Source organism: Larus michahellis, chromosome 25 (genome assembly GCF_964199755.1).
Source record: "Larus michahellis chromosome 25, bLarMic1.1, whole genome shotgun sequence".
In the NCBI taxonomy this organism is placed as follows: domain Eukaryota; kingdom Metazoa; phylum Chordata; class Aves; order Charadriiformes; family Laridae; genus Larus; species Larus michahellis.
The window spans coordinates 2453616-2472411 of NC_133920.1; the positions used below are offsets into that span (position 1 = coordinate 2453616).

At 65.3% G+C, this 18796-nt stretch overlaps 2 protein-coding genes across 5 annotated transcripts; both read left to right on the forward strand.

Moving 5' to 3' along the window:
* The first annotated feature begins 250 nt into the window (after positions 1-250).
* Positions 251-7740, forward strand: CYP4F22 (cytochrome P450 family 4 subfamily F member 22). 4 transcript variants are annotated; one of them, XM_074567084.1, is made up of 12 exons: positions 251-495; positions 2339-2483; positions 3483-3536; positions 3624-3751; positions 4910-5073; positions 5745-6012; positions 6435-6501; positions 6576-6705; positions 6778-6911; positions 7000-7064; positions 7181-7263; positions 7474-7740. In XM_074567084.1, the coding sequence occupies exons 1-12, from the start codon at positions 310-312 to the stop codon at positions 7649-7651; spliced, it is 1602 nt and encodes a 533-aa protein (XP_074423185.1). In that variant the 5' UTR covers positions 251-309; the 3' UTR covers positions 7652-7740. The 4 variants fall into 4 exon arrangements, with proteins under 4 accessions (XP_074423185.1, XP_074423186.1, XP_074423187.1 ...); XM_074567085.1 differs by having other exon boundaries at positions 273-495; positions 7412-7740; XM_074567086.1 differs by having other exon boundaries at positions 273-495; positions 7383-7484.
* An 894-nt stretch (positions 7741-8634) lies between these two features.
* On the forward strand, positions 8635-18248 carry MCOLN1 (mucolipin TRP cation channel 1). The gene is made up of 14 exons (XM_074567044.1): positions 8635-8751; positions 8871-9061; positions 12776-12943; positions 13042-13201; positions 13377-13464; positions 14139-14235; positions 14330-14429; positions 14562-14668; positions 14851-15000; positions 15451-15552; positions 15775-15897; positions 16191-16397; positions 16489-16619; positions 17070-18248. Exons 1-14 carry the CDS (start codon positions 8736-8738, stop codon positions 17104-17106), a joined length of 1677 nt encoding a protein of 558 aa, XP_074423145.1. The 5' UTR covers positions 8635-8735; the 3' UTR covers positions 17107-18248.
* The last annotated feature ends 548 nt before the right edge of the window (positions 18249-18796 follow it).

An 18796-nucleotide genomic window follows, 5' to 3' on the forward strand; every position in this document is an offset into this window, starting at 1 on the left:
ATGCCACCAGGACACACATGGTGGGGATGGGGACAAAGCCACCAGGACATGCATGGGGCGACGATGCCACCAGGACACGCATGGGGGGGACGATGCCACCAGGACACAGGTCAGGGCGTGAAGCCACCAGGACACGTCAGGGGACGATGCCACCAGGCCACACATGGGGGAACGATGCCACCAAGGCACGCGCCATGACAAAGCCACCAGGATGCGCACGATGACACCCTGCCGTGGGGACACGTGACAGCGCAGTGCCGTGCCCACCCTGCCGCCCGACCTTTGCCCTGTCCCCAGCGAGCGGGTGCCATGGCGGTGGCCTGGGTGCTGGGTCCCCTGGGAGCGGTGGCCCTCGGCACCCTGCTCCTGGCCCTGCTGCTGGGGTGGCTTTGGGACACCGCGGTCACCGTCACCCGCTTCCGGGTCACCTGCCACCAGCTGCGCCGCTTCCCCCGGCCACCATGGCGCAGCTGGCTGCTGGGTCACACCGGCTTGGTGAGGGGACAGCGGGGGGGGGGGACAGGGTGGTGGCACCTGGGGGGTGGCAGGGGCAGGGGGGTGGCAGCTGGTAGGGTGACGGGGACAGGGGGGTGGCACCTGGGGGAACAGTGGGGACGGGGTGGTGGCAGCTGGAGGGGACAGGCGGGACAGGGGGTGGCAGCTGGGGGGGGTGGCACGGACAGGGTGGTGACATCAGGGGGGACAGCAGGGACAGGGTGGTGATGGCTGCGAGGGGGACAGCAGGGATAGGGGTGGGAGACAGTGGGGACAGATTGGTGGCATTGGGAAGGACAGCAGGGACAGGGTGGTGGCAGCTGGGGGGGTGGCAGGGACAGGGTGGTGGCACCTGGGGGGACAGTGGGGACAGGGTGGTGGCACTGTAGGGGACAGTGGGGACAGGGATGGGAGACAGTGGGGACGGGGTGGTGGCAGCTGAAGGGCAGCAGGGACAAGGTGGTGGCACTGGAGAGGACAGTGGGGACAGGGTGGTGGCACAAGAGGGGACAGTGGGGACAGGGTGGTGACAGCTGGGGGGGTGGCAGGGACAGGGTGGTGGCACAAGGGGGGACAGTGGGGACAGGGTGGTGACAGCTGGGGGGGTGGCAGGGACAGGGTGGTGGCACTGTAGGGGACAGTGGGGACAGGGATGGGAGACAGTGGGGACAGGGTGGTGGCACAAGAGGGGACAGTGGGGACAGAGTGGTGGCACCTGGGGGACCAGTGGGGATGGGCTGGTGGCAGCTGTGGGGGTGGCAGGGACAGGGTGGTGGCACTGTAGGGGACAGTGGGGACAGGGTGGTGGCACTTTGGGGGGACACAGTGGGGACAGGGGTGGGAGACAGTGGGGACGGGGTGGTGGCACCTGGGGAGACAGTGGGGACAGGGTGGTGGCAGCTGGGGGGGTGGCAGGGACAAGGTGGTGGCACTGGAGAGGACAGTGGGGACAGGGTGGTGGCACAAGGGGGGACAGTGGGGACAGGGTGGTGACAGCTGGGGGGGTGGCAGGGACAGGGTGGTGGCACAAGGGGGGACAGTGGGGACAGGGTGGTGACAGCTGGGGTGATGGCAGGGACAGGGTGGTGGCACTGGAGGGGACAGTGGGGACAGGGATGGGAGACAGTGGGGACAGGGTGGTGACACTGTAGGGGACAGTGGGGACAGAGTGGTGGCGCCTGGGGGGGACACAGTGGGGACAGGGTGGTGGCAGCTGCGGAGGTGGCAGGGACAGGGTGGTGGCACGTAGGATGGGGAACGGGGTAGTGGCACCTGGGGGGGACGGGGTGGTGACAGCTGTGGGACAGTGGGGACAGGGTGGCGATGCCTGGGGGGGTGACAGGGATAGAGTAGTGGCACCTGGGGGGAGGGGGGAGGATGGCAGTGGGGACGGGGTGCTGGCATTTGGGGGGATGCCAGGGACAGGATGGTGGCACCTGGGGGGTGACGATGGGTACAAGCGGGTGGCACCTGCTGGGGGACAGTGGAGGGACAACGGTGGCACCTGCGAGGGAATGGTAGGGACAGAGCGGTGAAGCCTGGGGGAGGATGTTGGGGACAAGGTGGTGGCACAGGGAGGGGGTGACAGCAGGGTGACGGTGGAGACAGAGTGGTGGCACCTTGAGGGAGGTGACGGCAGGGACACATGCACGGGTGACGGCAGGGACACAGCGCTGGCACATGAGCTCTGGGTGTCTCCAAGACCATACGTGAACCCGAGCTGTGCCCGTCCCCGAGGCTGGCCGCGGGCTGGTGACAAGCACGTCCCTAAGCCTGGCCGTCACCGTGGGGACAAGGGTGTCCCCGAGGCTGTTGCTGAGCCCCGCGGTGTCCCCTGGCACAGGGGAAGAGCACGGAGGAGGGGCTGCAGCAGGTGGACGAGCTGGTGGCGCAGTTCCGGCGTGGCTGCCTGTGGTGGCTCACGCCGTGGCTGCCCGTCCTCCGCCTCTTCCACCCCGACACCCTCCGTCCCATCCTCCTGGCCTCAGGTAGGACACCAGGGCCACCAACCCAGTCCTGAGGGTCCCCAGGGTCACCCAGAGGTGTCACCGTGGCTGGCCCTGGTGACTTGGCCGTGTCCATCACCCGTCCTGTGGTTGGCCACCAACCCAACCCCACGGGCCTTCAGAACCACCCAGAGGTGTCACCAGTGAATGCCCAAATGCCCGTGCCATGGTGGCCACCAACCTGTCCTTGAGGGACCCCATGGCCACCCAAAGGTGTGACCTATGGCCAGCCCAGAGGCCACCCCACAGTGGCCACCAGCCCCTCCCTGAGGGACCCCAGGGTCACCCAGAGGCATCACTGTGGCTGGCCTGGTGACCTGGCCACATCCATCACCCATCCTGTGGTGGCCACCGGCCTCTCCCTGAGGTTCTCCGGCATCACCCAGAGGTGTCACCTGTGAGTAGCCCAGTGAGTGCCCAAATGCCCATGCCATGGTGGCCACCAACCTGTCCTTGAGGGTCCCCAGGGTCACCCAAAGTGCCACCATGGCTGGCCTGGTGACTTGACCGTGTCCATCACCCGTCCTGTGGTTGGCCACCAACCCAACCCCAAGGCTCTTCAGAACCACCCAGAGGTCACCTTTGGCTGGCCCCATGAGTGCCCAAATGCCACCCCATAGCGGCCACCACCCTCTCCCTGAGGGTCCCCAGGGTCACCCAAACGTGTCACCTGTGGCCAGCCCAAATGCCACCTCGCAGTGGCCACCAACCAGTACTGGAGGAATCCCCAGGGCCACCCAGAGATGTCACCTATGGCTAGCCTGGTGAGTGCCCAAATGCCCATGCCATGGTGGCCACCAACCATCCTCAGGGGAGGATGCCTGGGGCCACCCAACGGTGTCACCATGGCCAGCCTGGTGGTGTGGTTGCACCCCAAACCCCACCCTGGGGTGGTTATGGGTGCAGGTGGGGGGTGCCCTCTCCCTGGGGGACCTGGTGCCACCCTGGCACCCCCCCCACCCCCTCTCCCCTCCTTCGCAGCCTTCATCGCCCCCAAGGACCAGTTCTCCTACGGCTTCCTCAAGCCCTGGCTGGGTGAGTGGGTGCTCGGGGATGGTGGGACGGGGGGGGGCAGCACCCATGGGTGCCCCCCCACGGCTGGAGCCGGGTGTCTCGCCGCAGGGGACGGGCTGCTGCTGAGCCAGGGGCAGAAGTGGGCTCGGCACCGGCGCCTGCTGACACCCGCCTTCCACGGGGACGTCCTCAAGTCCTACGTGGGCATCTTCAACCAGAGCACCCACGTCATGCACGTGAGCACCCGCTGCCCGCACCCCGAGCCCTGTCCTGCACCCGCTGCCTGCGCCCGGACCCCAACCTGCACCCACTGCCTGCACCCTGACCTGCACCCACACCCCAACCTAAACCCAGACCCCCGTCCTGCGCCCAGACCCCAACCTGCACCCACACCCCAACCTGCACCCGGACCCCAACCCAGACCCCGTCCTGCACCCACACCCACACCCCAACCTAAACCCAGACCCCAACCTGCACCCGGACCCCAACCCAGACCCCGTCCTGCACCCACACCCCAACATAAACCCAGACCCCAACCTGCACCCGGACCCCAGCCTGCACCCGGACCCCCGTCCTGCACCCTGACTCCAACCCGCACCCAGACCCCAACCAGAGCACCCAGGTCATGCACGTGAGCACCCGCTGCTCACACCCCGAGCCCTGTCCTGCACCCACTGCCTGCACCCACACCCCAACCTGCACCCACTGCCTGCACCCTGACCTGCACCCACACCCCAACCCAGACCCTGTCCTGCACCCACACCCCAACCTGCATCCAAGACCCCCGTCCTGCGCCCAGACCCCAACCTAAACCCAGACCCCGTCCTGCACCCACACCTCAACCTGCATCCAAGACCCCCGTCCTGCGCCCAGACCCCGACCTGCACCCACTGCCTGCACCCACTGCCTGCACCCACACCCCAACCTGCACCCGGACCCCCCAACCTGCACCCGGGCCCCAACCTGCACCCACTGCCTGCACCCCAACCTGCACCCAGACCCCAACCCGGACCCCGTCCTGCACCCACACCCCAACCTGCACCCAGACCCCAACCCAGACCCCGTCCTGCACCCACACCCCAACCTGCACCCACTGCCCGCACCCAGACCTGCACCCTGTCCTGCACCTGGACCCCAGCCCGCAACCGACCCCTGTCCTGCACCCACTGCCTGCACCCAGACCCCAGCCTGGACCCTGTCTTGCATCCAGACCCCAACCTGCACCCGCTGCCCGCTCCCAGACCCCGACCTCAACCCTGTCCTGTGCACCCACACGCTGTCCTGCACCCAGACCCCAACCTAAACCCGGACCTCAACCCGCACCCGCTGCCTGCCCCCACCCCCTGTCCTGCCCCCAGCCCCCCGGCTGCCCCCAGCCCCTCTCCTGCCTGCAGGCCAAGTGGCGGGCAGCGGCGCGGGCAGCGGCGCAGGCAGGGGCGCAGGCAGGGGCGCAGGCAGCGGGGCGGGCCGTGGGGCTGGAGGTGCTGGAGGAGCTCAGCCTCCTCACCCTCGACACCCTCCAGAAGTGCATCTTCAGCCACGAGAGCCGCTGCCAGGAGTGAGTGTCACCCTGTCCCCTGCTCGGGGTCCCCAGCCTGCTCCCCGTCCCCCCTTCCCCGTGTGCCCCCACAAGGGACACCCCCACCCCCACCCCTACCCCAGCTCTGTCCCCTGCTGGGGTTCCCCCTGGGCTTTGCACCCAGCAGGGTCACCCTGTGTCCCAGCTCTGTCCCCTGATGGCGTTCCCTGTGGGCTTTGCACCCACCAAGGTCCCCACCACCCCAACACTGTGTCCCCTTTTGTCCCCTCACCCCAAGTCTGCGCCTTCTGGGGTCCTCCCTGGGCTTTGCACCCATCAGGGTCTCACCTTGTCCCAGCTCTGTCCCCTGCCGGATCCCCCCAACTGGGGTCCCCTCTTGCCCTGGCTCTGTCCCCCACTGAGGTCCCCCCTACCCTGGCTTGGTCCCCAGCTGGGGTCCCCTTCCCTGGCTTGGTCCCCAGCTGGGGTCCCCTGGGCTTTGCACCCGTCAAGGTGCCCACCATCCCAGCACCGTCCCCCTTTGGGTCCCCCCACTCAAAGTCTGTCCTCCCCCTTATTCCAGCTTTGCCCCACATGTCCTCACGGGCAAGGGTCCTGCTGCCACCCCATGTCCCCCTTGAAGCTCACCATGGCCAGTGGGATGGCCGCCTGCGGGGTGGCCGTCCCCAGTTGTCCCCGGTGCCCCACAGGCAGCCCAGCGAGTACATCAAGGCCATCCTGGAGCTGAGCACCTTGGTGGTGAGACGCCACCACCGCCTGCTCCATCACCCAACGTGGCTCTACCGCCTCTCGGCTGATGGGCGCCGCTTTGCCCGAGCCTGTGCCACCGTGCACAGCTTCACCGCCACCGTGGTGCAGCGCCGGCGCCAGGCCCTTGACCGCCTTGGCCACCAAGCCTGGCTGGAGAGCCATAAGGGACAAAGGATGGACTTCATTGACCTTCTCCTGCTCGCAAAGGTAGCGTTGGGGTGAGATGGTGTGGCCATGGGGAGGGTTGGCCGTAGGGTGGTGGCCATAACAGCATGGTGGTGGCCAAGGGATGGTGGTGGCCATGGGAAAGGTTGGCCATAGGGTGGTGGCCATAACAGCATGGTGGTGGCCAAGGGATGGTGGTGGCCATGGGACAGGTTGGCCATAGGGTGGTGGCCATAGCAGCATGGTAGTGGCCAAGGGGATGGTGGTATCCATCGCATCATGGTGGTGGCCAAGGGGGTGGTGGTGGCCATGGGAAAGGTAGGCCATAGGGTGGTGGCCATAGTGGCATGGTGGTGGCCAAGGGGATGGTGGTAGCCATAGGAGCATGGTGGTGGCCATGGGGAGGGTTGGCCATAGGGTGGTGGCCCCAGAGGGTCCCTTGGCTGCCACGCTCACCCTTGCAGGACGAGGACGGCAACACCCTGTCGGATGAGGACATCTCGGCCGAGGCTGACACCTTCATGTTTGAGGGTGAGGGCGAGCCACCGGGTGTCATTGGAGGGGGGAACACACATGTCCCCTCAGTCACCCCTTGTCCCTCGCAGGTCATGACACGACGGCCAGCGGCTTGGCATGGCTGCTCTACAACCTGGCCCGTCACCCCCACTACCAGGACCGGTGCCGCCAGGAGGTCCGTGAGCTCCTCAAGGGCAGGGACGTGGAGGAGATCGAATGGTGAGAGGTCCCCGGTGTCACCCCCTGGCCACCCGGCTTGGGGACCCCGGTGCCACCATCCCTCATCCCTAGGGAGGACCTGTCCCACCTGCCCTTCACCACCATGTGCATCAAGGAGAGTCTCCGCCTGCATCCCCCCGTCACTGCCGTGTCCCGGCGCTGCACCGAGGACATCGCCATGCGTGACGGACGCGTCATCCCCAAGGGTACGGCTCACTCGGGGTGCAAAGTGTCCTCAATGTCACCATCCCTCCTTGTCCCCTGTCCATAAGGTGGCCATTTCCATCCCACCAGGGATCATCTGCCTGTTGAGCATCTATGGGACCCACCACAACCCGGACATCTGGCCTGAGCACCAGGTAGAGCCACCTGGCCTTGGTGGCACCCACCCTGACATGACCGTGGGGCAGCAGTATGTCACCATGGGCAGGGACAACCATGTCACCATGGCACGATGGTGTCCGTGTCACTCCAGGTCTTCAACCCCCTGAGGTTCAGCCCGGAGAACAGCCAGGGACGGTCCCCGTTGGCCTTCATCCCCTTCTCTGCTGGTCCCAGGTAAGCCATGGTGTCCCCACATGTCACCCCCCAGCCTGGTTGGGTTCAAGGTGGGGTGGTTGTCCCCCAGCCGTGACATTTGGGCATCATGGGGGCCAACGCCATCCCCACATTTCGAGGAGGTTCCACCCTCTGCTCCACCACCCAGATGGTGGGGGGGGTGGTGTCTGCTGTCCCCTGTGGAGGTGACAGAGCGGGACGTGGTGGCAGGAACTGCATCGGGCAGAGCTTCGCCATGGCCGAGATGAAGGTGGTGGCAGCGTTGACGGTGGCGCGCTTCGCCATCCGGCTGGACACGGAGCGGCCACCGCGCCGCAAGCCCGAGCTGATCCTCCGCGCCGAGGACGGGCTCTGGCTGCTGCTGGAGCCACTGCCAGAGGTGGCCTGAGGGACACGGGGACACAGGGGACACCAGGGACACCCCATGTGGTGGATGCGCCACCCAAGGGAGGAGCAGTGAATAAATGGTGGCACGGAGGGGACGGTGTCGTGGTGGTGTGGTGGGGGACAGGGTGGTGGGGATGTGTCCTCCTTGATCACGTGCCACCTCATGGCATGGACACGTCCCTCCATGGCACACGTCACCATCCATGGACGTGTGTCCCCGGACCACATGTCACTGTCCTGCTCTGGACACATCCCCCCATGCCACATGCCACCATCCACGGACACGTCCCCCTGGGCCACATGTCACCAACCTGATGTGGACACATCCCCCCATGCCACAAGTTGCCACCCATGGACATGTTCTCCTGGGCCATAGGTCACCATTTTGGCATGGACACGTCCCTCCATGCCACGTGTCACCACCTATGGACACGTCCCCTTGGGCCATGTGTCACCAATCTGATGTGGACATGTCCCCCCCAAGCCACATATCACCATCCACGGACATGTCCCTTGCGCCACATGTCACCGTCCTGCCATGGACATGTCCCCCCATGCCACATGTCACCGTCCTGCCATGGACACGGCCCTCCGTGCTACCTGTCACCGTCCATGGACTTGTCCCCCTGGGCTGCATGTCACCAACCTGGTGTGGACACATCTGCCCATGCCACATGTCATCACCCATGGACATGTCCCCTGGGCCATGTGTCACTATCCTGCCATGGACATGTCCCTCTATGCCACACGTCACCATCCATGGACGTGTCCCCCTGGGCCACATGTCACCAACCTGGTGTGGACACATCCCTCCATGCCACATGCCGCCACCCATGGACCTGTCCCTTGGGCCACAGGTCACCATCCATGGACGTGTCCCCTCCATGCCACATGTCCCCGTCCTGGCAGGGGAGGGGGGAGCGACAGCGCCGGGTGGGCGTGGCCACGGCCGCCCAATGGGCGTGGCCAACGACTTATGGGCGTGGAAATGGGCGTGGCTACGGCCAAGCCCCGGGGGGGGGCGGGAAAGGCGGTGCCTTCCGGTCACGTGAGGCGGGCGGCTGAAGCCGCGCTGGGGCGGCGCGATGGCGGCTCCCTCCGGTAAGCGGTAACCGGGGACCGGGTTGAGGGGGCAGCGGGGACACCGGGGGACGCCGCCCTCCCCGGCGCGGCGTCCCCCCCCCCCGTACCCGACCGTTTAACGGCCGTTTTCCCCTCAGAAACGGAGCGGCTGCTAGGCCGCGGCCCCGGGTACGGCACGACGGAGTCTCCGGCAGCGGCGGAGGAAGAAGAGCTGCGCCGCCGCCTCAAGTATTTTTTCATGAGCCCTTGCGATAAATACCGGGCCCGGGGACGGCGGCCCGTTAAATTGGGGCTGCAGCTGGCCAAGATCCTCCTTGTCACCGTGCAGGTGCGGGGACAGCGGGGAGGGAGGGCACCGGGACACCGGGGAGAGGTGGCCGTGGGGCATGGGTGGTTTGGGGAACGGGGACACCCGGGAGAGAGGGACTGAGGGGGGGTCTGGGACGTGGGGACACCGGGGAGGGGTGGTCTGGGACACGGGGACACCAGAGAGGGGAGGGGGAACTAGGACACGGAGGGGGGGTGGCCCTGGGACGTGGAGCCACCAGAGAGTGGTGGCCAGGGACATGGGGACACTGGAGAGGAGGCCTGGGACACCAGGGAGAGGGGGCCGTGGGGCATGGGTGGCCCTGGGGACCGGGGACATTAGGGAGAGAGGGACTGAGGGGGGTCTGGGACATGGGGACATTGGGGAGGGCGTCCAGGACACCGGGGAGGGGGGTGGCCTGGGACATGGGGATACCACAGAGGGGAGGGGGCACTAGGACACTGAGGAGGGGGTGGCCCTGGGACATGGGGACACTGGGGGGGGGGGCTCTGGGACATGGGGACACCAGAGAGTGGTGGCCAGGGACATGGGGACACTGAGGCAGGGTGGCCTAGGACATGGGGACACCAGAGAGGAGGTCTGGGATACTGGGGAGAGATGGCCTTGGGACATGGGGACACCAGGGAGAGAGGGACTGGGGAGGGCTGTGACAGGAGGACAGTTGGCTGGGGGGTCTTGTGACATGGGGACACTGGGAAGGGGACACGGGGACACTGGGGAGGGGTGGCTTTGGAGCATGGGTGGCCCTGGGACATGGGGACAGTGGGGAGGGGTGGCCCTGGGAAATGGGGACACTGAGGCGCTCTGGTCTAGGACATGGGGACACCAGAGGCAGGGGTTCAAGGCACCAGGGAGGGGTGGCCCTGGGACATGGGGACACCAGGGAGTGGGTGTGGATGCTGGGGAGGTGGTCCCCTGGGACATGGGGACAGCAGGGTGGCACTGAGGGGCAATGGGCAGGTGGACACCGGGGTATGGGGAGTTGGGGGGGGGTGACAATGACACAGGCACTCTTGGGGGGATGGCGAGCGTAGGAGGTGACTTCTAAGGTGCATGCTGGGCATGGGGACAGAGGAGGGGACATGCTTCGTGAGGCCTGGGGACAACGTGGGGAGCGCTGGGGGCTTGGCAGGGGAGACTTGAGTATTTGGGGACGCTTGGTGGGGGTGCTTGGGGACAGTTGGGGACTCAGGAGAAGGTCCCCTGGGGATGCGTGGTGTCTGTTGTGGTTACCCTGGTGGCACGTCCCTGGGGACCGGGTGCCACACACCGGGGTGTCTCAGGCAGTCAGTGATGCCAGGGTGCCCCAAAAAAGGGAGGGGGCAGAAAGGACACACCCCCTCTCCTCAGGGTGTCACCCTCAGGGTGTCACTGGCTCCCAGACGGGTGCCAGGCTCCGTCCTGGGGCAGAAAATCCCCCGGGAGCCACCCGGCTTCGGTCGCGAGGCACAAAGGAAACAGCTGGCATGTGACATCCCCTTCCCCACGAGGACAATGGGGACACGGGGGCCTCGTGCCTCGTCTCCCCCCCCCTTCCCTTTTCTGCCTGCTCAGCGCAGCCCGGCTGCCTGCACCCTGCCCCGCGCCCCGCCGTTGTCCTGGGTGCTTTGTCCCCGAGGCTTTGAGCGGTGTCACCCAGAGCCACCCTGCTAACGAGCAGTACACTAACGAGCGGCACCTTGTGTTAATAAACACAAGCTAATTACCGGCACGGGGAGGGGTTAGAGCACCCCGGCGGGGAAAATGCTGACGAGGAAGATCAGGGTCCACTCTGCTGGCGTGTTCCCAGGGTGTTTGGTGGCACTGGGGGGGGACACAATGCATGTGTGTCCCCAAGGAGATCGTCCTCCCTGACATGTGGTGGGACACACACGTGTCCCCAGGGAGATCGTCCTCCCTGACATGTGGTGGGACACACACGTGTCCCCAGGGAGATCGTCCTCCCCCACGTGTGGTGGGACACACGCGCGTCCCCAGGGAGATCGTCCTCCCCCACGTGTGGTGGGACACACGCGTGTCCCCAGGGAGATCGTCCTCCCCCACGTGTGGTGGGACACACGCGTGTCCCCAGGGAGATCGTCCTCCCCCACGTGTGGTGGGACACACGCGTGTCCCCAGGGAGATCGTCCTCCCCCACGTGTGGTGGGACACACGCGTGTCCCCAGGGAGATCGTCCTCCCCCACGTGTGGTGGGACACACGCGTGTCCCCAGGGAGATCGTCCTCCCCCACGTGTGGTGGGACACACGCGCGTCCCCAGGGAGATCGTCCTCCCCCACGTGTGGTGGGACACACGCGTGTCCCCAGGGAGATCGTCCTCCCCCACGTGTGGTGGGACACACGCGTGTCCCCAGGGAGATCGTCCTCCCCCACGTGTGGTGGGACACACGCGTGTCCCCAGGGAGATCGTCCTCCCCCACGTGTGGTGGGACACGTCCGTGTCCCCAGGGAGATCGTCCTCCCCCACGTGTGGTGGGACACGTCCGTGTCCCCAGGGAGATCGTCCTCCCCCCCGTGTGGTGGGACACACGCGCGTCCCCAGGGAGATCGTCCTCCCCCACGTGTGGTGGGACACGTCCGTGTCCCCAGGGAGATCGTCCTCCCCCACGTGTGGTGGGACACGTCCGTGTCCCCAGGGAGATCGTCCTCCCCCACGTGTGGTGGGACACGTCCGTGTCCCCAGGGAGATCGTCCCCCCCACGTGTGGTGGGACACACGCGTGTCCCCAGGGAGATCGTCCTCCCCCACGTGTGGTGGGACACACGCGTGTCCCCAGGGAGATCGTCCTCCCCCACGTGTGGTGGGACACACGCGTGTCCCCAGGGAGATGGTCCTCCCCCACGTGTGGTGGGACACACGCGCGTCCCCAGGGAGATCGTCCTCCCCCACGTGTGGTGGGACACACGCGCGTCCCCAGGGAGATCGTCCTCCCCCACGTGTGGTGGGACACACGCGCGTCCCCAGGGAGATCGTCCTCCCCCACGTGTGGTGGGACACGTCCGTGTCCCCAGGGAGATCGTCCTCCCCCACGTGTGGTGGGACACGTCCGTGTCCCCAGGGAGATCGTCCTCCCCCACGTGTGGTGGGACACGTCCGTGTCCCCAGGGAGATCGTCCTCCCCCACGTGTGGTGGGACACGTCCGTGTCCCCAGGGAGATCGTCCTCCCCCACGTGTGGTGGGACACGTCCGTGTCCCCAGGGAGATCGTCCTCCCCCACGTGTGGTGGGACACGTCCGTGTCCCCAGGGAGATCGTCCTCCCCCACGTGTGGTGGGACACGTCCGTGTCCCCAGGGAGATCGTCCTCCCCCACGTGTGGTGGGACACGTCCGTGTCCCCAGGGAGATCGTCCTCCCCCACGTGTGGTGGGACACACGCGTGTCCCCAGGGAGATCGTCCTCCCCCACGTGTGGTGGGACACACGCGTGTCCCCAGGGAGATCGTCCTCCCCCACGTGTGGTGGGACACACGCGTGTCCCCAGGGAGATTGTCCTCCCTCCATCTGCAGTGGGAGAGCTTTGTTGCAGGAAAACAGGCAGCTTCAGAGGTTTTGGGGCAACCGGGTGGAGATGGGGACAACCTCAGGGACGTGCTAGCTGGCCCTTGTCTTCTTGGGGCCACCCAAGTGATGGCGTTCTGCCTCCTGCAGCCAGTTTTGGGGCAAAGGACTGCGTTTTGGGCCGTGGCATTTAATCGTGGTCTCTTTTGTCCCTCAGCTCATCCTCTTTGGGCTCAGCAACCAGATGGTGGTGACGTTCAAGGAGGAGAACACCATCGCCTTCAAGCACCTCTTCCTCAAGGACTACGTGGATGGCGCTGACGACTCCTACGCCGTCTACACGCAGCGCAGCCTCTACGACCGCATGTTTTATGCCGTGGAGAAGGTGAGATCCGCAGGTGGAGGGGGACACACGGATGTGCCTTGGGGACGCGGAGGTGACTTGAGGCCACGTCCAGCATCTGAGGGCATCTCCTTCTCCAGTATTTGGCCATTCCCAACGAGACCATCGGCCGCTATGCCTATGTGCGGGGGGAGAGCGGAGGGAACCGGTCGGCCCTCATGCTGTGCCAGCAGTACTACCGTAAAGGACGCATCGATCCGGCCAACGACACCTTCAACATTGACCCCAAGATTGTCACAGGTGGGATTTGGGGACCTTGGGGCTGAGGATTCCTTGTCCCGCAGCCACCGCTGGGTCCTGGGGTGGGTTGTTTTGGTTTTTTTTTTTTTTTTTCCTCCTTATCCTGGCCTTGAGAAGGTCCAAGGGGTTTTGTGGGACTTCGGGCTTCCCTGAAGGTGCTTCTCCCTCCCTGCAGACTGTCTGGGAGTGGACCCTGAGGACCCACAACTTCTTCCCCCCGAGCTGGACCGCAGCTACAAGAACTTCACCCTCAAATTTCACAAGTAATTACCCAATCCTTACCCGTAATCCCAACATCTGGGTGCTGGGGACCTCCCCTCGGCGCAGGGTACGGGCAAGGGTGGAGCGAGGACCCCAAGGTGGGGACGTCCTTGCTGCCGGGATGGAAAAGCCCCCGTTGGGTTTTCAAAACCTCTCGTGGGATTGGAAAAAAATCCACCGTTGTGCTGAGGGAGATGTGAAACCGAGGAGGTTGCGCAACGAAGCAGCTGCTTTCCGGCCCCGAGGTGCCGCAGATGTCCTGCAACACCCGCCTTCGGGGGTTGTTTTCCCCTCCCCAAAACCCTGCGCTGGCTTTTGGCAGCGTTTCGGTGGCCCGTGGCCAAGCCCTGCAGTTGGTTGCCAGGCAGAGGGACGTCGGCGTTGCTGACACCCAGAGATTCGGTATCGTTGGCGGCACCGTTTCTTCCAGCCTCCCCCTTGAAGCAGAATTCACCGACGCTGGGGCAGGTTGGGTGGGATTTGCTCCTCTAAAGCTGGAGACACCCTTTCCTGGGGCTGGCCGCACCCCCCAAAGGATGGTGTTTCCCCCCCCCCCTCCCCGTGTTGGTTGGTTGACTCTCGGCGCCACGTTTTGGGGCTTTGGGCGGGTTCGAAGTGGGCTGAGACACCCTGGAAAAGCCCCAGGAGGAGGATTAACGAATGTCCCGTCCCTCAGACTCATTAACGTCACCATCCAGTTCCAGCTGAAAGCCATCAACATCCAAACCATCATCAACAATGAGATCCCCGACTGCTACACCTTCACCATCACCGTGAGTGCTCCCCGCCTCCGGGGGGGTGACGGTGACCCTCGTGGGGACGTAGGGACCGGGTTTTGTGGGCGGTAACCGTCCCCCTTCTCCCCAGATCACCTTCGACAACAAGGCGCACAGCGGCCGGGTGAAAATCCGCCTGGACAACCGGGCCGACATCAAGGAGTGCAAGGATCCCAGCGTCTTCGGCCGAGGTAGGAGCCACGGGGACGTGACGAAGGTGGCGTTTGTCCCCAGTGGGTGCCAAAGGGCTGCGTGTGGGGTGGCTCTGAGTGCTCGGGGGTGGCTGTCCTGCTCATGAAGAAGAGCCCCCATGCATCTTGCAGGTGACAACTCCTTCCGGCTCTTCTTTGATGTCGTCGTCATCCTCGTCTGCTCGCTCTCCTTCATCCTCTGCGCTCGCTCCATCATCCGGGGCTTGATGCTGCAGCACGTGAGTGATGGGGCGGCGAGATGTAACCGGTGGGGACAGAGATGTCACCAGGACGTTGTTACTGGCTTTCAGAGGAAGCCCTTTCCCCGCGGAGATGCTCAGTCAAAGCCGTGGGTGCTTCAAGATGGGTGAAACTCTCCAGACGGTGGGTAAAGGACCCCATTTTTCTTCCCCCCCCACAGGAGTTCAGCCGGTTTTTCTGGCGCCGTTACAACCAGAGCGTGTGTCTGTCGGATCGCATGGAGTTCCTCAACGGCTGGTACATCCTCCTGGTGATCAGCGACGTCCTCACCGTGCTGGGAACCATCATGAAGATTGGCATCGAGTCCAAGGTCCGGGATGCTGGGGGGGGGTTTTGCATGTCCTGGTGTGCTGGCGCGGGTGTCCCCGTGCTCTGGGGAAGGGGACGTTTCCGTGTGGCGGGAGGCCAGCTGCACAAGGGCCACCCCTGCACGCTGGCAATGCCTTGTCTGCCCCGGTGAAGCTGTCCGGGATGCCATCAGAGCCCCGACGGTGGGTTTGGGGACAGACATCGCTCCCGAGGGGCTCGCAGAGGGGTCCTGGCCCGAGCGGGACCCCAGAGCCCTTTGGGACAGGGCGATGGCAACAAAGGGCTAGGCCGGGTCCTGTCTGCCTGCTGCGTGTGGCTTGCGGCACCAGGATTTCACTCGCCGCGAGCTTGTGGCCAATGCAGAGGGTTGTTATGGCTTTGGGGGCGGCGTTGGGGACTTTGGGGACAGCATTGGCCGCGCCTCAGGCCTGTGACACCGTTGTCCTTGCAGAACTTCGCCAGCTACGACGTCTGCAGCATCCTCCTGGGCACCTCCACGCTGCTGGTCTGGGTCGGGGTCATCCGCTACCTCACCTTCTTCCAGAAGTACAATGTGAGTGACACCGGGGAGGTGACCTGGGTGCCGAGGGGACAATTTCTGGGACCGGGAATGGCCGTGCCGCGCCTGGGCAGGCTTGGGCTTGTCCTACAGCTGCTGCGTGTCCCCAGGGTCCCGCTGGAGACCTCGGGGTGTCATGGGGTGCTTTTGGGTCACCTCCTGGTGGCACCCTCGGTTGAAGCCGGGGGTTGATCCCGCCTGATCTTCCTCCACCAGATCCTCATCGTTACCCTACGGGTGGCCCTTCCCAACGTCATCCGCTTCTGCTGCTGCGTGGCCGTCATCTACCTGGGCTACTGCTTCTGCGGCTGGATCGTGTTGGGCCCGTACCACGTCAAGGTGCTGCTCCGCTGGGGGTCGATGGTTGGGATGGGTTTCACCCACCTCCGGGCCATTCCCTGCCCAGATTTGGGAGGAGACGGGTGTGAGGTTGGTCCCCGTTTTGGCAGCGTGGGTTAGATTCGGCGCCAGTCTTGGCCGTAGCCTCTCCCCTCATGACACAACGGCATCACGGTGGCGCGTAGGGTGTTGAGGAGCGTTTGCTCCCTGCTTGGGAGCTCCCAGCCCGGTGGTGGAGGAGGTGACGCGGTGGCTTGGGCCACCTACCAGCCCTTTGTCACCTCCCATCCCAGTTCCGCTCCCTTTCCATGGTATCCGAGTGCCTCTTCTCCCTCATCAACGGGGACGATATGTTCGTCACCTTCGCCGAGATGCAGCAGAACAGCTATTTGGTCTGGCTCTTCAGCCAGATCTACCTCTACACCTTCATCAGCCTCTTCATCTACATGGTCCTCAGCCTCTTCATCGCCCTCATCACCGGCTCCTACGAAACCATTAAGGTGGGGCTGTGGATACTGGTGGTTTCGCGGGGAGGATTCCGCCCCCCGCCATCCGAAGGACTTCACCTTCCCCCTTCTCTTCTCCCCGCAGCACCAGTGCGAGGGTGAAACGCCCGTTTCCCAGCTCCACGCTTACATCGCCCAGTGCAAGGACAGCCCCAAATCGGGCAAGTACCGTCGCGACAGCGCCTCGTCCTGCTCTGTCTTCTGCTGCTGCGAGCGGTGAGTGGCCAGTGCCGGTACTGGGGGGGACACCGCGGGAAGGGCTCCTGGCTTACTGGGAGGGCTCCGGGCTGGCGGATGGGGGCCAGGGACACTCTGCGACCCCCACCCCGTTATCTACCCCACTCCCTCCTGTGTGCCGGGAGAGGAGGATTTATGCTGTTTTCGCTCCTTGGACGTGGTCCATCCCGCGGGGATCGGCGTTTCCAGCCCCTCTTCATGCCCATGAGACTCTTGCCGCCCCCCAAAATGACTCCGTGCCTGTGGGGAGCCTCCAAAATGGTCTGTGGGCTCCCTGTGTGTCCGCCCCTGCCTCATAGCTCCCCGCTTGTTTCTGGGGTGTGAGGGGTCTCCTTGGCCCCGTGCCTGGGTCTCGTTCGCAAAATCGAAGCCGTCTTACCCAAATCCCTCGGATTTCCCCCCGTTACCGCCGCCGCTGTCTCCCTGCAGGGCTCCGCTGCAGGACAACGCGCTGCTGGTGAACTGATCCCCTCGACGCGGACCCCCGGGGCCGTAAGGATCTCGTGCTCCCCCTGAGCGCTTTTAATTTATTTTAATCATCTGCTTTTACTGGCTCGGGGCCCCCAAGGAGTGAGGAGAGACGGCGACAGTGTCCCCTGCACCTGGGGGACACTCGAGGGACGCTGGTGGCCCCGTTATTTTTCTTGAAGGACTTTGGCCGGGCTGTTCCCCGTCCTGGAACTGGAGCTGGGCAGCCCCTCAGGGGCTCAGTGTGGAACCCTGGGATGCAATTTTGGGGACAACCTGGACCCTGTGACACCTTGGATGAGTTTTTGGGGACAACCTTGAGCCCTGTGGCCCCTCGGATGTGTTTTGGGGACAACCTGGAGTCCTGCGACCCCCTTGGACGTGTTTTTGGGGCCAAACTGGAGCCCTGTGAACCAATGGCTGCATCAGGGACTTGTCCCCAAGCCCTGCTGTCCCCTGGCAGTGTCAGGGAAGTGCCTGGGGCTTTGTCCCCAAGCCGAGCAGCCCCTTTGCCACACTGGGGACTTGTCCCTGCCCTTGTCCCCAAGCCCAGCTGCCCTGGGGTACCCTCAGGGCCTTGTCCCCAAGCCCTGCAACCATTCTGGGGGGACGCTTCTGGGCACAAAGGGCCGCAGCAGCTTCCCTTGACCCCCCCAGACACCTTTGTCCCGCTCTGGCTGGGCCCTGGGCAGTGGGGTAAGAGCGAGACATGTCCCTTGTCCCTGTCCCTGAGGGCCGGCGTCACCCCCCCGAGCTGTTTACGCGCAGCAGGACGGGTCAAGGGCATGTTTTGTAACAGGAGGAGCAGCTGGTCCCGGCTGGAGCGGGGCCAGCATCCGCTCGCACCAGGCACCGCCGCCTTCGCCTGCCTTCCCCTGCCTTCCCCGCACCCAAAAAAGCTCGATTTCATCCCCCCAAAAGCTCCATTTCACCCCAAAACAGAGGCCCCACGGCGCTACGGGTTCTTGGCGCTGCTCTAAATGTCTCTCTCATTCATGGACTGAGTTGTGGCTGGTCTCAGCCCAGGGAGGTGTTGCTCGCCCTGGGGCTTGGCGTCGGGGGCGGGGGACACACGTGCCCCATGTGGGGACATGGTAGGCGCCCCCCCCCGGGGTGGGAGAATAAAGCGTCCTGGGAGAAGAGTGGGGCTGTGCTGCTCCGCGACCCCCTGCGCCGTGGGGAGGGAGGGGACGTGCCAGCACCCTGGGGTGCCCGTGGGGGGACAACGGCGGTAGTGGGTGCCCACGGGGGACAGGGCTGGGGGTGGGTGCCACCACCCCGAGGCGTCCATGGGGACAGGGGTGGTTGTGGGTGCTGTCACCCTGGGGGGGCCACCGGGCTGGCAGTGGGTGCCATCACCCTGGGGTGCCCACAGGGGGACAAGGGGGGCCATGGGTGCCACCACCCTGTGGTGGCCATGAGGTGACAAGGGGCAGTTGGGTTGTGGGTGCTGTCACCCTGGGGTGTCCATGGGGGGACAAGGGTGGCAGTAGATGCCACCACCGCGGGGTGCCCATGGCGGGGACAGGGCTGGTGTTGAGGCCATGGGTGCCGTCACCCCGGGGTGCCCTGGGCCTGGCGGTGGGGTGGTGTGTGCCAGCACCCTGGGGTGCCCGTGGCGGGACAAGGGTGGCAGCGGGTGCCACACTGGAGTGCCCGTGGTGGGGACAAGGGTGGCAGGGGGTGCC

Excerpts from the sequence above, each read along its gene's own strand:
- MCOLN1 (XM_074567044.1), top strand. Across the intron at positions 14,430-14,561 it reads TCCCAGCGTCTTCGGCCGAG|GTGACAACTCCTTCCGGCTC; the intron begins GTAGGAGCCACG and ends TGCATCTTGCAG. Across the intron at positions 15,898-16,190 it reads TGGGCCCGTACCACGTCAAG|TTCCGCTCCCTTTCCATGGT; the intron begins GTGCTGCTCCGC and ends CTCCCATCCCAG.
- CYP4F22 (XM_074567083.1), top strand. The coding sequence starts at position 310 with ATGGCGGTGGCCTGGGTGCTGGGTCCCCTGGGAGCGGTGGCCCTCGGC. Across the intron at positions 6,502-6,575 it reads TGACACCTTCATGTTTGAGG|GTCATGACACGACGGCCAGC; the intron begins GTGAGGGCGAGC and ends TGTCCCTCGCAG. Across the intron at positions 6,912-6,999 it reads CGGACGCGTCATCCCCAAGG|GGATCATCTGCCTGTTGAGC; the intron begins GTACGGCTCACT and ends CCATCCCACCAG.